Below are 25,172 nucleotides of genomic sequence, written 5' to 3'. Positions count from 1 at the left end.
GCAGGGTTCTCTCTGTGGTGTAAACTCGTTGGCAAAAAAGACAACTCAGGTGCTTATTTCTGAGAAAAATCATTAATATAAAAAATCGAAAGATAAGAAGTCCAACTGCTGAACTCTGTGAGACATTACTATGACGTTCTGTAGTCTGAAAATAAGTAACACCTGCTCTGACCTTAAAAAGCCTGTTATTCGGATGATCTAAATCAATCTATTCGTAGTTGCTTGAATCTTAACAGTCTGAGCTCGCTGACGAGACAAATATGATCGGCTACATCTAAAGGCTTTGAGAAACAGAAGTATACCACGTGTAATCCTTCCTGTCATGGACTATTGTCTATCTATGTACAGATACCAGCAGATAAGTAATTAAGGAGTGGGTCCTTCTCGGAGTTTTTTACTGGTTTGGAAACAAGACTATAAATGATAAATAGTAAGATCGGCTGTCATGTATCAAAAACTCGATAATTTTTGAATATATTGAAAGAAATGTTTCTGGACAGTAAGTTGAAGGTTTTGAAATATACTCGTCTGTATAAATTGCATTTATCTTTGCGACTACTGTGGTAGTCCTAATCCCAAGATCGTAGATTCACCATGACGTGTCCACTTAATCTATAGGATCTTAAGTAGAAGTCTCATCATTTTCTATACTGACTCGTTTTATTGTGACAGACGTCAATAAAGTTATGCACTTCTGATGTACTCATTGGAACTGAGGATTGGTTAATATATTTAATATGAGGAGCAGCAAGTTATGCGTTGGCCATACCCAAATGATGGGATCGTGCAACACAGAATAAATGTTCCCATGTTCACTAGTTCTGACCTTTATGGTGTTTAGCGTTGTATTTAAATCTTCTCAGTTATTGTGAGTTCATTCTCAGGGATCTTGTGTTTGAGAGCAAATAGCACCGCACTTATCTTCTACCACAATCAAGGTGACGTTATTATGATATGAAACCAAGTAAGATCATCGGGAACCGGGAGTCGCCAAGGGAATATTAAGGATCCTCTGAGTACTAATAATCTGAAAGATCAAAAAGAATGTAGCAGCATCTGATCGAGAAGTACATGTAGTAATTTCAAAAATTTACTTATAACTTGACACGCCGAAAATGGAAACTTGTGAGGAACAGTGTAAAATCATGTGCTAAGTTAGACACACATAGTTTATTCTAGCTTCCGGACAAGCCAATCTATTCATTTTTCCTGAACCACATTTAGATCTTGTCACTTATTGGCTCATTTATTCTGACTATCTTTAGATGGACATATGTGTGTAGACATTTTATTCTACTCATCACATTTCTGCAGCTTGTTTTTATCTGGCTATAAATAATGATTAAATAGAATCAGCTCACACTCCTTCTCCAATCTTCTATACTCTTTACTCTTTGTTCCGCCTCCCTGATTGCTTGGAATTTGAATATTCGATGTTCGTTCTCGTATTTGTCCTATTTAACCCCGTCATTCACCAGCGTGGATTATATACAAGAATAGATGACATGTATATGATTCAATAACAATTATTCATACAATTCAAATGGAGTCAGACATGAGGCCACTAAAAACCCACATAAAGATTATTCAAGAGCTGAACAAAGTGGAACTACGTTGATGAAGAAGGATTTATAGGTCATTTGTGCGAACTAACGATCCTTTGTACCTAACTGTTCGCTGACTACGCATTCCGAATATAATACGCTCGTTTGTTCTCATATAGTCTTGACCGGCTTAAATTGCACTGTTTCGGGAATTCCTTGTCAGTACCATAACTCGAATATTTCCAATAATCATAATTTGGTATGAAGATATATTGGAAATTCGCATTGAAATGAATAGCAATAACCAGTGACCGTTAATTGAACAAATATTTTGTGCTTAGATTATCATCAACCAAATCGAAAACATAATCAACATCGTAGAAGTGCTGAATTAAGTACTTTTTTGTTTAAATTAGATGGTCGGCTAATATTTGTACCGGTAAACTGTCCGTATCCGTTGATTTCCAACTGCTTTTGCATAATTAAGTAAACTAAAGGAGTGGTAGTACAAATTAGGGGAGAAGGAATTCTAACTATTCTTCCCACCCAGTCTTCTTACGTAAAATTTGTAAGTATATGCTTCCAGTCGCTTAGGACAGCCCTATGTCTTAGCGAATATGAGAGCATGATACAGGGTGATGCGGCCAATATTGAAGCCTTTACTATCAGTGTAGCAGAATGAAATATGACCGGACTGTTAGGAATGACCTTGTCTAGATGCTCCGGTTTTTGACACCATAATCCAGCGCCTAGGTTCACCTGTGCAGCTCCTCTTACTTCGTAGTTGAAGATCTCGTCGGTGTAAGTTGTGTGATGGTTATTTTATTTGTGTTCATAACTTATAAAATGTATATTATTATATTAACATCTGGACGTAATAACTTTGTTGCCAATTTTGAGTTAGTATTCATTTTGGTCCGCCACAATAATTTGATGAGCCGCTTGTTCATTCTGGTCATTGTATTGCTTATTTTGGCGCGACACAGTGGTTTATTTTTCATGTAATATACTCCCCAACTAAACTTATGGATATGGACTCTCCTCCAGCAAATACGCTTAATTCATTATCGAATACTGCCGAAAATATTTTAAGTTCAGTTAATGCTATCTCGGAATTCAGGCTCCCAACATACGGAGCTAATAATCCGAGGGTCTGGTTTTCTCAGCTAGAGGCTTTATTCATGGCTAGAGGCATACGCTCACAGGCAACAAAGTGTCCTTATGTAATCGGCGCATTCCCTATTGAAATCACTGCTGAGGTTGGGGACCTAGTTGACCAAGTGCCTGAGACTGAACCACATGATAAGATTAAAAAACAGCTGTAATCCAACGCACATCGGTCTCAGATGAAAAAAGACTACAACAATTGTCGACGTCTTGCGAGTTGGAAGACAAAAGACCATCACAGTTGTTAAGACCCATGAAACAGCTAGCGGGTTCATAGAGGCTAGATGAAGCGCTACTAAAAGAAACGTGGTTTCAACGTGTACCACATAGTGTAAGACAAATTCTCTGCGTATCAGGAAACTCAACCTCTATGATTCAGTGGACATGGCCTAAAAAATGATGGAAATTTACCATGATAGCTGTAGCGTAAACTATGTTCAACCCTCTGGAACAACAGATATAAGTTGTTAAGCTTCTTTCCAACTGCAGTTAACGCGACTGACAAACGAACGAGCTGCATTGCAAACAAAAGTTGCATCAGTTCAAACCAGACAACTCAGATTCTCTTCCAGACGGAGATCTTCTAGGCAGCTGTCTCGTTCACCCAAACAAACCTCCGAAGTCTGTTGGTGTCATAAAAAAGACGGCATTGAGGCACGGCGTTGCACTCGTTCTTTCACATTCCCTTCAACTAACATGGAGGGCCGGGGAAACTGCCCGGACAGACAGTGATGGCGACGCCTTTTTCTGGTTACTATTCAAGCCGTCTCTTTTACATCCGGGACCGTTTTAGTCGATACTGGAGCAGAAATCAGCATTCTCACGTTACACCTCTCACCACGACGGCACACTGGGTGTACCAAATTGTTACTCATCACGGCCAATGTAACGGTGATTAAAGCTTACTGGGAACAATCGTTAATCTTAGGCCTCGGCCTCCGTAGAAGATTCACATGGGTGTTTATAGTAGCTCAAGTCAAATAACTGATTCTCGGAACCGACTTCCTCAGCGCGCATGACCTATTAGTAGACATGAGTTAAAATAAACTAATCGACAAGAATACAAGTTTACAGGTTAACGGCACAACTACCTCTAATTACGAATGATAAAACCTGCGAATAAAATTTTCACTGATATCTTGTAGAAATATGAGTGCATAACTAGAGTGGATTATCATAACGAATGCACCACTCACTGTATATAACACAACATTACTACCACAGGTCCTAGGCCAATAAGACTGCCTCTACACAAACTAACAATCGCCAGACGAGACTTTGAGCACATGATGCAACTAGGCATCATACGGCAGTCTAGTAGTCCATGCGCTTCACCGCTACACATGGTTACAAAGATAGATCAAGATTGGCGCCCAGTGGAGATTGCCGACCACTAAATAATCTGACCACCCGAGATAGGTATCCTATTTCTCAACTACACCACTTTTCTCTGAATCTACACGGAAAATGGATATTTTCGAAGCGAGACCTTGCTAGAGCATACCATCAAATACCGATGGCACCTGAAGATATTGAAAAGCAGCCAAAAAAGATGATGCCTTCACGTAACTCTCAGACACCAGAGAGGCGTTCATTAAGCGAAATCGATGATATCTAACGCTACTATGTTACAGCATCTAAACACTGACCCTACGACGCATCTCATCCTCTGCACCGACGCTTCCCAGAAAGCCATAGGGGCAGTATTACAACAGCGCGTAAATGATAAGACTACACCTATAGCGTTCTTTTCCAAACGACTATCACCAGCACAAGAACGTTAAAGCACTTTCGGACGTGCAATTCTAGCTATGTGTTTAGCTGTGAAACATTTCAACTCCCTATTACAGGGTCGTGATTTCACTATAATGACTGACCGTAAACCTCTTTGCTACTTCCTTAACACGTCTTACGACAAGCATTCTCCACGTAGAACAAGACAATTGGATTACATTTCTCAACTCACTACAGGCATCCAGTTCATCAAAAGCTACTCCACTAATGTCACAGACGCCTTATCTAGAAAGAATACCAAGTAGATGGTACGTAACCACAACATTAGTCTCTAAACTTTAGCTAAACTACAAGTAGATGATGCAGATTAGAAAAGCTGCAAAGAAAAGTCTAACATGAATCTCAAATCTGTGTCACCTATATTTATAGGCTGTTGTAACATTCACTTTACCTTCAACGTTCGGTTATACTACTGGTGCCATATCAACCTCACGGGAATTATTTTTTACCTATAATTGTGGATTCTGGTGCCAAACTGAACAGAACACGCACAAGCCAGCTGATCTAAGCACCATCCTTTGACTTTTATTCGTGTCCATAACTTATAAGCTGTATATTATTATATTAACTTTTGGACGTAGTAACTTTGTTGCCATTTTGGAGTTATTATTCATTTTGGTCCGCCAAACTATAAGTTGTTTGTAACTATTCGCGGGGCAAACTAGTTTGTATCACGTAGGATTGTCTGAATAATGGAATCCATGTTATCGTCCATATCACATTGAGGATAGGGTTTTTTAGTAAACCTGCTGTAGATTGTCCTACAAAGGTGACACGTCAAGACACTTGAAATTTCAACGCTAACTGGCAATAGGATGTTCTGACCCAGTTTTTACTAATAAAACAGAAGGCTGTGATAGAGTACTTGGATCTGGTATTATCGAAGATCATCTTTTTCACCTTACCGAGCGTCTTTGGTTGCTTATTCGCCTCATTACTTATTTCTTTTAAGTTTGCTAACAGTTCCTTCCATAAGCTTCTCAGAAGACTAGTTATATTGCTCAGTATTCATACTGAATAGTATACGGAATAAGTGCAGATTCTGATCAAATGTGTATGTCCAATTGACCATTGTTAAGGTCGCAAGAATGAAGTAACACCAATGATCTGCCCATTTCGGCGATTTATTTGGTAGTTTTCCTTTTTTCGGTGATTTTAACAGCTCACATTCCCCGCATACCTCCTTAATGAAAATTATATTCTACGATCCATCAATCTTGAATAATTTTCATTTTTCAGACAGCTTCTGTTCAGTGTGTATGATATATCCATTTATTACTATTGAAAGTAACACTGTCTACAAACACATTCCCTTTACACACATTTCAAGTCAGTGAGACATGATGACATATTTCTCTCGGAAACCTCAAGTGAAGGCTTGTTATAGAAAGTTAAAATATCCAAACATTCAGTTCATAAATACTTCGAACGGTCATCTTTGCGACGGGAGAAAATCGAAGTATTTGACTTATAGTAAACTGGCTGTGAAACATGCCCTTTATAATTAAAACTAGTCATATTTGTCATCCACAGCCCTTGAACTTCGTTTAAAGTCTCCAAATACTGGCATCACTCTTGCTCATCAGTTTACTGCTTTGTTTTCAGGATTCAATATTGAAGATTTGTGACGAATTCTGTTTCTTAATTGTTTTTTGAGGAAACTATTATGATAGGTTTGCAGTTATATACAAAATCTTTAGTTGACTCATGATTTTTATTTGGCTTACGTAATTCAGAACTGCAGATCTGTCAACTATTTGTCTTCTAAGTGTCCAAGAGTCCGGAATTCACGATTATGCAGTTCGCGACACACGCCTTGGTAGACTGCCAACTTTACTACGACCACTTTCGACTTGTGACATCTCAACTGCATCCACACACAACGCGATCGCCGAACTACAACAGGGCAATTAGGATCTCCACTAATATGACTATCTCAGTTGACAAAACTATCATAATCATTAACTGGAGGAAGCTACTCGCATAAAATTCAGACTCGTTCGTTCTAAGGCCTTCGTCTTGATATTATTAAAAGTTGGTTTGAAATACATCTAGTCTGTTTCGCTCATTTTTAAGATAGAGAGAACGGATTGTTTCGGATTTCCAAACTGTTGATAATCCAATACCTTATAAACCAAACCAAGTGAGTTTACGAGGATGAAACCTACTTACCACTATCACCTCAGATTATAAATCATGAATATAACTGTTGCCATATTTGCACAAGCTTTTCTAGCCGTTAAAATTTGAGTGACAAAGAGTTATGGGCAGATGTAACTCATAAAGTTCTGCTAATTTAGCTGACCAATGTGACCCTGAATTTACGGATCAGACCTATAATGTGTAGACAACATGACTACATTTTTTAAGCAAACCGAATTGCTTATATTTTAATACGCGACAAACTACTCAATCGCAAAAATAGTCATTTTTTGAAGAGATTTATTGGTTGTGGTTATTATTAAATTTTTCAAAAGATGTTGGAGTAAACAAAATAGTGAAAGCTTTCAGCAATTCTAAGTCAAGAAGATGCATCAATTGTTGAGTTTTTTTCCACCGATAATATGTGTAATTGTCCTCTGTGGATATTTAAATAAGAACAAAGTCTAAGCATCTGTTGACTTCCAACATGGAATTACTGAACTACTACTGATTGATACAGAAAATTGTTACACTGTACAGTTACCGGTAAAAGTCAAACTAGCCTGTCAGTTTCAATGATATTTCAATAAAACATATACAAGGAATGTCAAAATATACACTGACGTAGAAAAGAAATTTCAGTAGGAACAGTTTCATCTCATTTAAATAGGTCATGATTGTTGATCGTAGTCTCCATTAGTAGTTACTGGTGTAGTTTGAGACGGCTGATTTAATCTACGCAGTACTCTTAAAGCACGTTTAGCAGCTAAGCTTTTGGCCAATCGATAATTTCGTCCAACACCATAAAATCGACCTTTACCTAATACATGGGCACAAACTGAAATTCTTCCGTCCACCATTCGTCGAGCTCTCCTACACAAACAAATAAAAGTCATAAAATGTTTTTTGGTTAGTCTTATGAAAAAAAATTACATGAAAATAATCTCACAGTTTACTATCAAATGATCGTCATGTACTGAACTGGAACTTTAGATGTACTGTGTTGTATAATAAAGTTTATTTATTGGTTACTTCATAGAGATGTAATCGAACACTAGTACTCAGCTTGAGGGTCATAGATAGTCTTACGAAGGGAGATGAGTGAGCTGTAATTAATTAGAGTTGATAACCTTTCTATAAGAAAACAACCCAACTGTAATACACTTAATCAACTGGTTCAAAACTTTTGTCCAGAGCCACCTATTGATTGCTTTTAACCGTCTAAAAAAACAATACATGCATAGCTTCATGCTTGTAGACATGCTGAATTATGTTTTTAGATATTACAACCTAAAAAACTGAACTTTTAAACCAGGTCCTACGACAACTTGTTTATGAAATATCTTGTGTACAGTACATAGCGTCTGATAAAATGGTAGTTAACGTAAAATATCTGATGTTGTGTGTTGGATAATGCCATGATTCTGTACACAATCAATCATTTAGGGATAGTGTGAACGTAATGAGTTTTGGAAATCTTCAATGCATAGAGAGTCGCGACTGGCCTGCGTCAACACCTGAATTAAGGATAGGGAGTGAAGTAGTCGAACGCGTCGACAACTTCACTTATCTTGGAAGTCTGATCAGCCCTAATGGGTTGGTGTCTGACGAAATCTCAGCACGGATTCAAAAAGCTCGTTTGGCTTTTGCCAACTTACGTCACCTATGGCGAAGACGAGATCTCCGTCTATCAATTAAGGGACGAGTATACTGCGCAGCAGTTCGTTCTGTTCTACTTTACGGCTGCGAAACATGGCCATTAAGAGTAGAAGATACTCGTAGGTTACTAGTATTTGACCACAGATGCCTCAGAAATATTGCTCGCATCTGCTGGGATAACCGGGTAAGTAATAGTGAGGTTAGACGCAGGGTATTAGGGAACGATGGTAAATCAGTTGATGAGGTGATGAATCTTCATCGACTGAGATGGTTGGGCCACGTGTTACGTATGCCTGAACATCGATTACCACGACGCGCAATGTTGACTAGTGTAGGGGATGGTTGGAAGAGAGTTAGGGGCGGCCAAACCAAAACATGGCATCAGTGTTTGAAGTCACTAACTTCTAGTCTGAGCCATGTTGGTAGATGCAGACTACCTGGTTGGGGTCCGCGTGACTATCGTAATAAATGGTTGGAGATTCTGGGTGACATGGCTCAGAATCAATCACAATGGCGTAGGTGTATACACTCTTTATCTTCCCTTAAACCTTGAGATTAAAATTGCTTCATATCTCTCTTCCTTCCTGTACTATATCCTTATATACAACCTTTCTCTATATACTACCACCACTAAATTAATTACTTCTATGAATCCGGTGTTCATCTTGTTGTGCTAGCGAGGTATGGCAACTTGGACCGATGCATATATGTGCCTGGTCCTACGTTGTCGCTGACTGACTGATAGAGAGTCGCAACAACAGATTAATGTGTTTAAGTGCTAAGCCAGTGCATTACTATTGCGACATATTTTTGGAAAAATTCCGCTTATTTTAAATTGGGAAGCTAAATATCAATGTTTTTCTACACAAATGTACGGATACACATAATATGTTAGTCTAGAAAATGATTCCACAACTGGTTAATGACTTAATAATTTAACTGTATACAAAGTATGGTACCTATGAACATGTAAAAAATGTCTACTACTTCTCACAACTTACTCGAATTTTGTTCCTTCTGGTTCCAGTTCTAATAATTGTCTAACTGGTGATTTTGGAATACAAGCAGTATATCGTTCTATAAATAGCAAAGAATAAAATGAAGTTTGAAAAAACCACAGGGATATTTTTAAAGTTAAATTTAATTCTAGTAATTTGATTGTATGACCACAGTAAGATACGAGATGAGTATTTCAGTATGAATGAAGTTGTGTTGAAAACCAAGTTCTTTATAAATGTTTGATGTAGAACTATCATAATATCTTGATGGAACTGGTGTTACGGTCTCGGATTATCCGACTTCACAGCCTAAGACATTACCATTAAGCTATTCAGGTAATGACTAACTTCCTGCAGTGTTCTTACATTAACACTTGATTGATCTCAGACAGTAGTGACTAAAATCACTTCCGTCTAGTATTTTGGTGCTTATTTCCATTTCTTTGAAAATAAATTGTTACTGAATACATTCAACGTTTTTTTAATGAACAAACTTTATTACAAGGATAGTTTTAATTAGGTACCCATCTTATTACTATAAGTTAATTTTCGTTATTAAAATTAAAATTCAGAGAGAAAGTTGTTGAAATGAAAGACACTGGACATAGACATTTTCGAATTTGAAATTTGGGATTTTTAAAATGTGATCTGTTTATTTTCAGAATAGAAACCAGTATTTCATAACGCTACAGTAAACAACTCACAGTTAGGTCAATGGGATCAGATGCTTTCTATTTCATTCAACTTCAATTTCAGCAACTGAATAGTATAGTTCGTAGCACTACCAATGCAGGGCAGCGGATTGACTACAGACGTAGTGATTACGAAGTTCGGCTACACGCAGTATACATTAGAGTATACTTATGTGAAGGTAAACAAAACTAACTAATTACTACTGAATTCATTTTACTGATCAACAGAGCTGCCAACAAAGGAGATGTATCTGACATTAAAAATTCAGTACTTGAAATGATGAGGCAGATTTACAACTCGTGTAGATGCTTTTATTTGGTGTTGTGCTCTCTAGGTTATATGATTGTCAGGCTTTCATTGTCATTCTGAACAATAACAGCAACACCTACTTCTTCTGTATGAAAAGAACATAGTACTGCTAGAAACTTCTGTATCTAACAACAAAACATATTTATATATTTGAGGATGATCATTGGAATATTAAAGAAAAATTCTATGGAGAGTATCAGTCCCATCAATATTGTATATATGCTTTGTTAAAGAGAGAGAGATAACTAAGATGATTATTGTGCCCTTAACCACTCAGTAATCAGACGAATAAAAAATTAATAAGTTATGGATAGTGGCCTGTCAATTAAAGCAATATCGAGGCAATCCGCACAGTATGCATATATGCCAGTAAGAGACTGATCAACTGCAGTCCTAAACATCACTGGAAAAACTCAAGTAAACAACACCAAGTGAATTTAATCAATAAGTTAGCAATATATCACCATAATGGGATAATTGTTACTATTTACGAATAACGCAATAAACTAGTTTAACTAACCAATACGTTCTTTCATAATGGGATAGAATATTTGCCAAACAGTATCCAGACTGAAATTCGAATCAAGAAATATTGCACCAGCTAAAGATTCAAATATATCACTTAAAGCTTTAGGAATTTCTACATCGTCTGATAATCGATTAGTTGTCAAGTGACCAGTATTGGTAGGAATTGTGTTGTTGGCATTGTTACTTTTGCCTGATTTCGACAGATGTTGCTCGTATGTTTGGTGTTGAGGTTTTGAGGATTGATTTTCAGACTAATTGATGGGTCAAATGAAATCAAAAACAAGAAATAAATGAATACTAAAGCAAATTCTAGACGACAAGAGAAAATTTACGTATTGTGTTAATACCAAGAGAATCAAACAAACGTCCTGCATTATTAACCCTTATTAGTGAATGATGATATCTAATGAAAAAGTCACAATTCGTCTTAGTATGGGGACTCTCCAAAAGTAAGCATATATAACCCCACTCATGGATAGGATCCAAGATTTTATGACCACCCAGGGACTACGACCTTTCTAGACATAAGAAGTCAGTAAAACAGTGTTTACGTGATTGACGTATCCAACTTTTAAGAAGGAGGTCGTACGTTTGAATGCGAAAGAAAACACTGAGTAATTGATAAACCAGATCAATTGTAAAGGCTGTTAGCATAATTAAGCCAAAAACTTTATTCATCAGATGACTCCAAGAATCTGTAAACACGAATTTGTAATTAAAAGTTTTTATCAAAGCTCAATACATCTATATGTAAGTGACTGTAACTTAAGCACAAAGAAGTCCTATGAAGTCACGGATATCTATAAGATTTTACATTTTTGTCATCTAAATAAAGTAGAACTGAGAAAAAGAAAGGAAAATGAATTAGGATACATAAGGCTAATTGATAACTTCAAAAATTCATTTCTTTTCCTTATTTTTTAACCTCGTAATATTTACACACCACTTACAGAATTTTGAACAAATAAACCAGTTAATTCTTGAGTATCTTTTTCTTGCCATTTAGATTCACATTCTTTAGCATGATTTAATATTGATGCATGTTTTTCTTCTTCATCATCATTATACAAATCATCTTCTTCGTCGTCATTATCATTGTCTTTTTCTTTTACTCCTCCTTCTTCTTCACTAACGTCACCATGAACATGAGTTTGACAATGACGTTGTTTACTAATGCTGATAATAGATGGTGTATTTTGATTATTCACCATCATTGATGTTTTCGTAACGGGGTAAGAATTTGAAGAAGATAAGTTAGAACTTGTTAGATTATTTATAGTTTCTTCAGTAAATGTATCAACTAATTCAGGTTGTCGAATTTCAATTTCCTTTTTACGCAAGGATTTATTTACAAGTGAAGATGAGAGGAGAGAAAAAGAAGGGAAAAAGGCAAGTGTTAGAAATAAAAATATACATACAAATTGTATTATATGTAGGAGGAAATTTGGTTGTCGCAACTCATTAGCCGGGTAGGTGTCTTTTACATGTCAATTTAAACGATCAAATGTCAAAACAGTTTATCAGAAATAGGTACATCTATTCTATTGGAGGATTGTATAAGAAATAGAACCCAAACCGTGATGTTACCTCGATGTAGTGCATGTTACATTTAACACAATTCGATGAATCTCTTTGTAGTTACTTAAATAGTACAAAGAAATAGCGCGAAAATTCTTGTTCAATTTATTCGAAGTTATCAAGCCAAACCTTGATAATGACAACAAGAAACCGGATAGTCTTAGCAGACACCACATTTCATATCCAATTCAAATGTCGCAAGAAATATAAACGAGTTTTAAAACTACCAATGTTTAATGTTTAAAAGACAGTAATCATAGCATTAAATGGTTTGAAGACGTCTCCAGGAAGCCTTGAACCATGATTTTATGTTAGTTGGGACTCGTTAGCCAATATTGTAGAAACTAATGCTCGCTGTGTGATTCGGATAGACAGAATTCAATGAAGACTAACGGATTAGACTAACATTGGTTACTACTAAGAAATCAATCGGTTTTAAATACTCCAGAAATATAGGATGTGAATCGTGGCGCGGATAGCTTAGTGGTTAAGCCTAAGAATGGGAAGTTAGGTGACCCGTATTTGAATCCAGGATTGCAAATATACCTTGCTGACGAGTGCCAACTAATACTATAAACATAGGTTCACACATCCCTTATGACCTTACCTGCAACCATCTAACGTATAAATGTGAGGCGATTTTGAGTCACTCAGACTAGTGGGTATATTTTAACTTTAATGATAAAAGAATTCCATCAACACTAAAAGACTAGACAAACTTGACATTTGCCACCATTCAGTGATCGGACCAACTATAATCAATTACAGTACACTGTATATTTCTTAGAAATATATATTCATTCCCAATTACACCTGGTAAAACATAAATTAAATAAAATATACACATATATATTTTTTGATTTGTATTAATAATAACACTTACCTCATTTGTAATAAAATCTAGATCATCTTTAGCTACATCTTTTTGATAACGTACAAATACATCGATTGTATGCAACAATTGTGGTGATGAAGCACGAAAATATTTATGTAAACCAATTCGTACAGCTAATGCAGCAAATATATTATTATTTACTAAAGCTGATCTTAAATCAGTTAATACACCAGGTGAATGTTGTTTAGAATCTTCATATAGAAATCTTGTTATTACATAATCTAATACAGCATCACCTAAAAATTCTAAACGTTGATAACAATCTAAATCAGTTGAAAACATTAAGTTGGATTGATCAGATAAATTATTGGATGTTGATAAAACACGTAGTTGATGATAAGATGGATGTGTAAAAGCCTATACAAGAAAGATAGATAGAAGGAAAACCCGATACAGAAAGTAAATATAAGATTGTAGAAATTGTTTATTCTCATCAAAATCATGAACTGATCAATGTTAGGCAACTACTGAAAACTTGAAAGTACTGGAAGGCCGTTTCGTTCTAGTATGAGACTCTTTTGCAGTGAGTATCCACAACCATACTAGGACGAAATGGACGTCCAGTCTTTCCAGGTTTTCAATGGTGGTCTAACATCAATCAATTCATGATCTCAATCAAAAACTTAATCTCCACAACTCCATACTGATAATCAGATAAGTGTTTTTGAATAATTGTGCAGTTAATTTCTTTTCAATTATCTACAGTGATATTAATTTCCAGATGAAATAGTGTTATTTCAATCCGTCCATTCCAAATGCCCTGATACGGTCGATGGTGAGGACAGTCAGCTCTTCCTCTCAAAATGCTCTCTTACATGACCACGCGTATACAACCACTGCCACGGAAGTCCTACTCACTGCCTTCTCGTGGCGGGCGTGTTGTTTATGAAGTTGAGAGAACGAAAACCGAATGTCCGGTGCTTTAACCAAGTTGGTGGATACAGAGGATCCATCTACAGGAGTTGGAAAACCCTGACTCCAAACTAATGATGCACGTGGGATACAGGATTCTGAGGAAACAAACAGAGTATGAACCTATTGTTGGTCACCGACTACCACGGGACTGCACCTCCGAACGTTGCTCCACTTCCTTGTGGATTAGACTTATTGGTCAAAGGCTCGGGGAGTGGCCCCCTATGACAACCACCTGCTTCCGTTCGGACACCCGGGCAGTATACAAGCCCTCACAGAAATCTAATGATAAAGTGTGGTACATATGTATTCGGTGCCTCCTCGTACCAATATTTATGTGTTTAAATAAATAAATAAATAAGTGTAATGAAATACAAACAAGATACCATACACATATGGCTGTGATCAAGTTAAGCTAGGAGGATTGAAATAGATAAATTCAGCAGTTTGTTAGGAGTGAATTCGGAAAAAAGAAATTCGCAAGCTCAGGAAGAATAACAATTTCATTTGAAAAAAAGAGAGAAGTAATAGTTTAGTTAGCCCCTACTTATTACTACTACTCACCTGAATCAATAGACTAGGATCCTTGAAAGTATAATTTAACGAAGATTCCAATTCATCAAATCTCCAAACTAAACGTGCTTCATTTAAATTTGCTCTATTTTCATCGGTATCTAAGTAGTTGGATTTTGGTAAAGACCATGGAGCTCTAGCAGTTGGTTGACTATTATCTGTAGAAAAAAAAACAATTACTGTGTTTTAGAAAATCGAAATTTCGCAGAGAAGTGTATCGGGATGATGAAAAGTACGAAGCTGTGATGATTGGTAAAACAGTGATTATTAAAGTTGATATTAGATTAATATCATGAATGGTTCGATGTCAGACCACCACTGAAAACCCGGAAGCACTGGACGGCTGTTTCGTCTTAGTATGGGGCTCCTCATCAGTGCGCATCCACGACCCCGCATGCGTGACTCGAACCCAGGACCTTCGGTCCGAATCGGCCGTCCAGTGCTTCCAGATTTTCAGTGGTGGTCTGACATCGATCCATTCATGACGTCAATCTAATATCAACTTTAATAATAGAATAGATGAAATGTGAGTAGCAATAGAATCCAGGAAGCACGTTTTACTCTATTTGGAACTCGTCAGCTGGATTTACTTTGGTAGTTAACAAGATATCCATCATACTTTGTAAAGTCAAGTCAATAACAGTCCCTACTAGAAATAAAACAGCCTTTATTTAAAAAAAATACACATATATTACCTGATTTATGAAGACAATCGATTCCAAACCATTGCATTAAACGTAGAGCAGAGCGTTCTCCACGAGTTGTTAAATAACAACCGATCAATGCTTCAACACAATCTGCTATCGACTTATCCGGTATAGCTTGTTGTATAGTAATTAAATACTGATTATTTCTATAATACAATAGTAATAATATGTAGTTGGAGTTATTTGATGATGAAGACATATTAGAAAATAAGTAATTGATAAGAGCTAGTTTCTTATCATCGGTAACGTATATAATCCATATAAAGTTTTATTTCAACTATTTCTGCTCGGTAGATCCAAGTGAAGAGAGGGAGTGTTTGATTTGATTTAGTCAAACAATAACATTCAAACAACTAGATATCAGGAGTAACACAAGTATCACCAATGGCGATGATGGATGATGATTGCGAAATACCACACATTGATTAAAATTAGAAATATCAGTCTATGCATGCCAATTCAGTTGCCTAGAGTTAAGATACTGGCAGAGAGGTCTGGATGCGCGCGCTTGATGAATCTCATACTAAGAAGAAAAAAAACTATCTTGCGCTTCTCAGTTTTTTATTTGTCTCCCTAACTAAAGTCCGTTCACGATGTAAACTAAAAATTCAATAAAACCCACAGCTTGCCTGGACAAACTAGATTCCTTAAGGTACTGAAGAGTCAAAAAAAGTTAATAAGAGCACATGTGCAAGCAGCTGATTGTCATGATCAATTGAAACAAATTAGTACAGTTATAAATATTCATCGTTTTGTATTCATTTAAAAATGACACTGACCATAATTGATAGGTTCATTAGTGAAATCTTTCGTCAGCTTAGAATAAGGTAACATATCAATAATAGACATTATTCCAACTACTGGGATATATATATATATATATATATATAATATTTACTGTGTGATAAGGAACAGTATTGAGAACTTAGTCGTCTAAAACACAATGGATGTAACCGACAAATGAAAAATTCAACTAATCTGTTTCAATCATCGATAAAAATGCCTAATTCATTGAGAGACACAACATAACATGATTTTCATTACCATTAATTATCTTATTTAATAATGGAAACATTCCTTTCATAAACTAATAAATCAATCGTTGGTTACCGGCTACCATGGGACTGCATCTCCTCACGATGTTCCACTGCCTTGTGGATCAAACCTTTAGGTCAAAGGCTCCAAGTGTGGCCCTCTAAGAAAACCATCTGTTTCAGTTTGGGCACCCGGGCAGTATCACAGCCCTCAAACAAATCAAATAAGATTTGTGTGGCGCATATGTATCTGGTGCTTTTTTGTACCAATATTTATGTGTTCAAATAAATAAACAAATAATAAAATTATTTCTTATACATAAGGTTGATAAGAACAATGAAGTGAACAACTTACAAATGTTGTGCATGTAACACTTTTGGATCATTTGGATCCCATTCAGAAATTGGAAAATTTTCAATAGGTTTAATTTTATTTTCATCAATAAAATCAATATTTCGTAGAACTTCATCATCCATTAAAGTATCAGTTGACCAAATTACTAAATTACGATTAGATTCAAATTTTTTAATTATTTCATTATTAAGACGTTTATCTTGACGTACATAATATCCAGGTGGTATCCAATTTTCATGTGGTTCAAATTTACAACCAATCATTCGATTTTGTAAATCTTTAGCCTTACCTAAACGATATAAATTGGAATTACAAACCTAAAGTATAAATACAGAAAAAAAGGGAGTAGAACATGTCGTTAATTTATTCAAAAAGAAAATGTTTTAATAAATACATATCAATTTTCATAGTTGAGATCATGAATCAATTGAAGCTAGACCAACATGGAAAACCTGGAAGCACTGAACGGCCATTTCGTCCTATTATGGGACTCCACAGCGGTGCGCATCCACGATCAGTTAAATTGTAGTTGGTTAGACAATCAATGAAAACCAAGAAGTATTGGATAGGTATTTCGTTCTAGTGTAGAAATCTAAAATAATATGAATCCAAGACCTTACTATCAATCAGGCTTACACGTCTAACCTTCAATCAATTCGTAATACTGTGCAACCGTCTTCTAAAGATCAGTTTGTGATTGTAAACTATAAAATTCACAATGACAGAACAAATTAGTTAAATATGATTAATGTGAAGTAGAGAAAATTTGTCTTATTTATTAACCAACAGTCTCAAATGTCTTCTTTTTAAAAAATTTTAGTCACTTTATATCACAGTTAACTGTCGAAAAAAATAGATTCGCAGGAAAGTCGTGTTTTTCTGTTTACCCCAGGAGTATGAGATATATAGAGATCAAGATAGTTGCACTAGTGCTACAAAAGCCTCAAATTGTCTAACCTTCTTAATTCTGTCAAAAAAGTATAGGTTTCATGCTTAACCAAGGTCTTGGAAACTTGGTACTAAAGAACTGACATACATTATTGTTTCATTGATTACTGTCTCTTTTGATTTGCTATCTTGTTACATGTTCCTCAGGTGATCGATGTTACTATAGAAACAGAATTATTGTGTACTATTTAAGACTTCCTAGAATATAGAGCACCCTTGTCAAGAATGGACTTTTTCTTCTCATATTGGAATGCTTGGTGTATACTACGGTTAGTGTTGTACTTACGTATGAAAAGCACATAGTAGGGAAGAGTAAAAGAGGGAAACTTAGTCTCAGTCTTAATCGTCTAGAAGTAAGGATATAAAAAATGGCTAATTTCACAGTTGGTATGAAGATGTGAGAAGTAAGATTCTGATCTTTGGGTGCATTTTTCACAGTGGTACTTGAGCAGAAAAGATTATTGTAATTCAGGCAAAACAAGTAACAACTCATGTTTGTACATGTGAAAAACAGACATACATGAGATAATCCCAACATGAACACAAAAGAACTTACGATTCGACTACGTAAATGACTTAATTTGCCTTCATGTGCTTCCGGATAGGTAAGATAGAGATGCACCGTGACGACAAATTTCAAAAAACTATCACCAATCGTTTCCATACGTTCTAGATTAATGAAATCATTAGAACATGACATTGTTAAAGCCTGTAAAATAGTTGTAGGTCCAGGTTGATAAGCACGTTTACGAATGTCGTTTGAAGGTTTTTCTGAATCCTGTTGTAGAAAAAAACAACCGAATTGGTTTTTTATGATATAAAGGTCATAAAAGTGAAATGTGGAGCACGATAAAGAGTCAAGTGGCACTATATCTATGTCCATAGCTTTCTGCCGACTACTTCCAACCAACCAACGTCTCAAAATTATGCACACGATTTTGAGTCACTCAGACTACTGGGCGTGATGCAACTGGATCTATAGAATTCAATTGGCACTGAAGGGCTAAACAAACACGAGATCGCTAACTACTCAGTGGTCGAATAGAGAAAATTTCTCAGCTCTATGGGAGGTCAATAGCGGTCCGAAAATCGGTGATAACGTCTTAGACTATAAAGTCGGATGACGCAGGTTTGAATACTGCTGGGAGTGACTTTAACATTGCAGGTACTCTTTTTTAACGAGTCCCAACTAGGATGAAACTTAGACCTGGGATGTTCTGAATACTAGCTTTAAATACTAAACAGCATAACGAACTACTATGAACTCTAACAATACTGTCCTTATTTTGTAGGTACTACTAGAGTGAAAGAAAATGCAGGTGTGGAAAACCTATTAACTATTTTATGTAAAATTACACAGTGCTTTTGTAAATTTGAAAATCATACATTTAATACGTTATTTGCACATCTTTCTGTTGTCCTTTACATAATCCATGATTTTTCCAATTCAGTTGCTATTCCAACTTCTCTCTGTTTCCCTTGCTGATCTCTTCAATTCAATTTCTCAATCTTCTGCTGGCAGACATTCCACTTCAGATTGCTGCTACATACTACTTATATCTGTCAACTGATTGGCGGCCTGCTTCAATATCTGGGCTACCAGTTCCTACCATCTAGATATTTCGGCATATCTGTCTTTTGAATGAATGCGACAATATTTGGAATTAGACTACGACTATTGAGTACCGAGTTTCATTTTACTTAAAACAATATGGATATAAAAAGATAAGACGAATATGTGTATATCGAATACGTCTATATGGTGAAATAGATATGTCACTGAAACAATGTTAATTTTAATTTGTACTTACTAATTGTCTCGAAATATTGAATTCACTTAAATCATTATCATAGTCATTATCATCTTCAGGTGGAAAGAAATGAACATTTCCTTCAAAGCTGTCTACACTCTCTGTATCCGAATCAGTTACCAAGTATTCTTTATCCATATTAATATAATTTTCAACAACTCTGAAAATAAAGAAAATCTTTTTTGATGAAAAAAACTATAACTTCTAAGTTATTTTTGTATTGTTCGTTTTAATCTTCCCATTGACGTTTAGGACTGCAACTAATCAGTCTCTTATTAGCATATGTGCATCCTGTGCAAATTGCCTATGTCACAAACATTATAAGCAAAAATGGATGATGGCTAGCATTGGAATCCGGAACACGCGTTTCGTCCTACTTTGGGACTCAACAACCGGATGTACCTGAGTCCCAGAATCGACTTTCACTGCGGAAGTCGGACAAAATACCGTTCATTCCAAACGCCACCGCGTTATCCACTTAACTACTGAATCCAGATAGCCTCTAGCCTATGCAACCGTGTAAAGATTAACTCACTCTGTACGGGTTGTTTGAATCTTTTCATTGTGGTTAAAGACTGCAGTTGATCAGTCTCTTATTGGCATATAATTTTTGAGATAAAAAATGTTTATTTACAACGATGAAATCGGTATTTAAGAAATTTATTTTGCAACTACACACTGATTAAATTGTTTAGAAAAGATGGTGAAACACATCTTTGAAAATGATCTCTGAAATTAATATTCATACAGTACTGTTGGAGAGACAAACACTTATGGATTTATTGAGTGACAAGAAAATGAATTGCTTATTGACCTACGACCAAACTGTCTAGTTTATAATATTTTAGAATTTCAATAACGTGCTTTATTTATTAGTCACTCATCAACTGATTACTTTATTTTGATTCGATTCGATTCAGCTTGAGATGAAGAACATGTTATGTCCCGATAACAATAGTGAATAATAACTTTGTGATCTATTTACGAACCAATACTATGCCTATATTTCCTATCGTATAATTGCTAAATAACTAAGCTATTCATATTCGTGTCCCCCTTATTATAAGCTATATTTTGAACTATAAACCATTGTTATATGATTTACCATTCTTGCATTATGCCCTGTCTTTTATTTACTATCTCCCCTATTCACAGCCACCTTTAGCTAAATCTTTTACAAATGTTATTTTCTATTTTATGGTATGGTGCGGTCAGTTTGATGGGTATATAAAATCAATATGTTTGAAATATAATGATTCATACCACAGAGATTGTTATTAGTGTTCTGGACTTAACTGGCTGGGCTGGGCAGAAAGCAGGACTGATAAGTACTCTAGACTGCTCGTACAGGTTTCGTGTATCACTGGTCCGATTGGTAATTCGCTGCTCTCTGATTGGCGGTCTTATCACGTCATACGTTAACAGGGCATCCACTCGGCCACAAGTTATAACAGAGCAATCACTGTGATCACAGTTGGTTCGAACAGTAAATAACTATAGAAATGAAGTTACCATATACTTAAAAGTTGGGTTCTACGGCTTAGAAGATCGATTATTGAGCTAAGTAACAACGTCTAAACCTGCACGTATCAATATTTGTGTTACATTTTATTCGCGTGTGAAATTTATGTATGTTACTAATGCTGATTCGTCAAAACAGATGGGGTTTGAATAGGACAAAGAAGAGTAAGATGAAAAAAGCTAGGAGCGCACAGGCTAAGATCTAGTTATTACTCCACGAAGTCGCTGATATCTTAGTTTGAACAGCGAAGGGATATATAAACGTATTCATTGAGGCTTCTGAGATAATCATGGTCTGGCATTTGGTAAATATCAGCTAAGCAGTGTATCATGAGCCTTAGTGTTTACACAACGGCACACATTATTGCGATTTGGTAATAAAAGCAGGTTCGATATTAATATAATTGGAACGACAGTTGCCAAACATATGCACATGTAAAGAGATGAACAAAAAAAAATGCAAAAAAGTACCGATATTACCACGAAAATCTGACTTCGCACTGAGCCACGTAACTTATGATGTTATACATTATACACAGTGATGAAACAGTAGGGAATTGTAACATTTAGCACAAATCAATACTGTTATAAAACTTATAAGTTTAAGTGAGGTTTCATAACTGAATTTAAATATATTGAAGGAGCGGATGAATTAGTCAAAAAATAATCTTTTGAGGGTGTAGTACGTCCTTTGAAGAGATACAATACAGACGTCCTGTAGACGAAGCTTAATTTTATAAACAAAAGACGGCAAACAGTAACCATAAATGCTAAGTAATTCAGATTGTTAGCAATAGACATTTAGGAAATACTTGGCGACTGATTTACGCACCTAAGCTATTTGTACGTCGCAAAGAATTTGAAAAACGTAATGTGGATTGAAGAGCAGGTTAGTTTGATAAAAGTGCAAATCAATGGAAAATGAATAATTGGATATTAATGAAATAGGATAAATTAAATAACTAACCTTAGTTCATCCTCGTCCTCACTGTTATTCGATGGATTAGCATCTAGATAAAATCATAAATAAGATCAATGAATAGAAATAATGAATGACACATTCTCTTTTGAAAAAAATTAAGACAAATGTTCTTAGATCATATGAAAACAAAAAAATCATCAGTGTTCTCTAGAACCATCAAGTTTGCAAACAGAACGCTAGTAATGCCGACTTCCTAGACAACTGGAAGACGTACACTTATAGGTTTCGTTCATCGCAAAGTGAACCTCCTTATAAACTAACACCAGATGAAGTGTGGAACAAGACAATGAGAGGTTACAATTCTTTACGTAATGCGTATATATAAACTTCCATCAACCATTTGGATTTTTCAGTGTGTTCCTCAACTCAAACAGTTTTCTCTCCAGAGTTTCAAGTTTTCTGTCTACGCCGTGCTTTTGATGCACTGAAACTCTTCTCAGAGTCCGAAAACTGTGACAGGTTTGAGACCACGTTCCACCACATACTATTTACAAATAATCTTGTGGGTAGATTCCACTACAATAGGACTATTGAAGACAATGTAGCTCTGCTAGTACGGCTATTTTATCTTAGTTTGAGACTTTACGAGTGTAAATCCTTAGAATATATATACGGTTTAACAAATGGATTTTGAGTTACATGATGAGGAATATGCTTTTAGAACATTAAGTAAGAAACTAATATTATACTTTTCAAATCAATTTATTTTTACAAATGATAGGACTCCTCAGCTGCATATACATGAATCTTACTGTTAATGTTCACACTGACACCCAAACATGATAATTTTCGCATCAAATAGCAATGCGTTATTCACTGAGCTATTGAGCTCAGATAGCAACTAGCTCATATATATAATCCTAATTTGGATGAAAAACGTGTACTGGACTCGATTGTCAGATACAATTGATACACTCTAAAAATGTGTGGAAAAACGGATCGAGTCAATCCGCTCAGAATGCACATATTCGAACTAAGACTGATCGAAAATTAGTTATGAATATAATTAAACGGATATATTAAACCCTTTCTAATAACTAAGACATTTCATGAAAAATCATATCCCTCATACTATAAAATTAACGAGTTAGTGTCTTATTCGTGACTTGATTAATTCCAAAGCCCGCATTAGTTATTATTATTATTATCATTATTATTATTAAGCCAGTTACTCTAATTGATCAACATCAAACAATGCAAATGAGATTGATACAATGTGAAACGACGTTCATGTGAAAGTGGTTATTTTATGATGAGTGTCAGTCTATAATAATAAATAAGTAATATTAGAGAATGGGCTGAACAAACAATAACCTACCATTTGAATTTAACTCAATAACTTTTGTTTCTTGTAATAATGATTCTAAATTTCCGTTTGATAAACTGAAATGATCGTATGGTAATGATGATAACGCTGTGGTAGTAGATTTCTGTGCTGACGATTGATGACGATGATGTTTATTGTTATGAACCATTGATGCTGAAGTAGCATGAAGTTTTAAAATAGTCGGTTTTTCAGATAATAAATCATCATCACCATCATCCTCGTTAACAACAACGAGATTGTCATTACTGCTATCATGATTTTCTTTGGTTTCAGCATCGATAGAGTTGCGATGATCTTCATCATCATAAATATTATCATTGTCACTTGAAATGCTTACATTATTTTGTTCCTTGTTTATTTGATCGGTAGAAGTATGACTATTAGACACTGAATAGTATGATGAGTCCTTTTTATTATTTTCATTCAATTCAATGGTAGACATTTTCTTGTTTAATTCACATGTATCTATACAAAAAAAGAGGGTATAGTGTGTTGAAAAAAGAAAGGCATATTTATTGTAACAAAATAGTATGAGGTTCCGCGCATGTTTTACCTAAGATGTTATAGCTGAAACCTTTTCAGGTTAAGTTGTGCTTTTTTATTGAATGGGGAGACTTCAATTCTTAGATGAGTAGTTATCTAAAGAGAATGGAATAAGCTACAGATGTACCAATGTTAGTCAGTCAATTAGTTATAACTTAGAGCTCAGAAGTGTTTGCTAACCAAAGTTGTCATAACACATTGCAATGATGAGATGAAATTAACAGAATGAATAGTAAATGAATTCAAATAATAATGTACTAGCAATGATAAAGAGAAGAACTATAGATTATGAATATGGTACGGAAAAGTTTGTATGGAGGAATACTAGGACTCAAGATCTACAGCACGACAAAATGTAGATATATTTGTTCATTGTAATCGATTTTAGGTCATGCCATTCAAAGTGTCAACCTGTGATCGCGATTACAGTGCAGATTCCGACCAGGCAGTCTGGATTTACCAATATGGATTAGATAAACAATTAATGAGTTCATGGGCTGACGTTACATCGCAATTTGACCCCCTTTAATTTTCTCCCAACCTACTTTTACACTAGCAAACATTGCTCGTTGAATTAGGCTGTAGTTAGACATAAATGACCATTTATATAACAACTTTTGTCTAAATTTGATTGAGTAGCTTCATAGCATTTAGGCGCCAGGTTGATATGAGACATTAGGGAGGAAGAATGTGTTTTTAAAATTTCAGGTTCATTTACCAAGATTTTACAAATACATCTTTTCTCCTCAATCCAGTCAGTCAGCTACAACGTATGACCAGAGACATATATGCATCGGTCCAAGTTGCCATACCTCGTTAGCACAACAAGATAGACACCGGATTCATAGAAGTAGTTAATTTAGTGGTGGTAGTATATAAAAGATAGGTTGTATATAAGGATATAGTATAGGAAGGAAGAAAGTTATGGAGCAATTTTAATCTCGAGGTTTAAAGGAAGTTAAAGAGTGTATACACCTACGCCATTGTGATTGATTCTGACCCATATCACCCAGTGTCTCCAACCATTGGTTACGATAGTCACGCGGACCCCAATCAAGTAGTCTGCATCTGCCAACATGGCTCAGACTAGAAGTTAGTGACTTCATGAAGTGATAACTGCCCTCATACCTCTAACAGCACATTTTCTCCTCA

At 35.5% G+C, this 25,172-nt stretch overlaps 1 protein-coding gene across 1 annotated transcript in view; it reads right to left on the bottom strand.

Annotated features, from left to right (window-relative positions):
* Nucleotides 1-7,318: 7,318 nt before the first annotated feature.
* Nucleotides 7,319-25,172, bottom strand: part of Smp_169750 (dicer-1, putative) — a gene marked incomplete at both ends in the record, with an annotated part of 52,624 nt that continues 34,770 nt past the window's right edge. The window contains 9 exons of the mRNA XM_018792630.1: nt 7,319-7,520; nt 9,308-9,383; nt 10,827-11,085; nt 13,296-13,664; nt 14,784-14,950; nt 15,488-15,645; nt 16,889-17,205; nt 18,393-18,607; nt 23,469-23,942. Coding sequence (XP_018644375.1) covers nt 7,319-7,520; nt 9,308-9,383; nt 10,827-11,085; nt 13,296-13,664; nt 14,784-14,950; nt 15,488-15,645; nt 16,889-17,205; nt 18,393-18,607; nt 23,469-23,942 — 2,237 coding nt within the window. The remainder of the gene's footprint in view (nt 7,521-9,307; nt 9,384-10,826; nt 11,086-13,295; nt 13,665-14,783; nt 14,951-15,487; nt 15,646-16,888; nt 17,206-18,392; nt 18,608-23,468; nt 23,943-25,172) is intronic.

Source organism: Schistosoma mansoni (genome assembly GCF_000237925.1).
Source record: "Schistosoma mansoni, WGS project CABG00000000 data, supercontig 0235, strain Puerto Rico, whole genome shotgun sequence".
Lineage (NCBI taxonomy): Eukaryota > Metazoa > Platyhelminthes > Trematoda > Strigeidida > Schistosomatidae > Schistosoma > Schistosoma mansoni.
The sequence above is the reverse complement of the archived record's forward strand: the minus strand, read 5'-3'. Positions and strand labels throughout refer to the sequence as shown.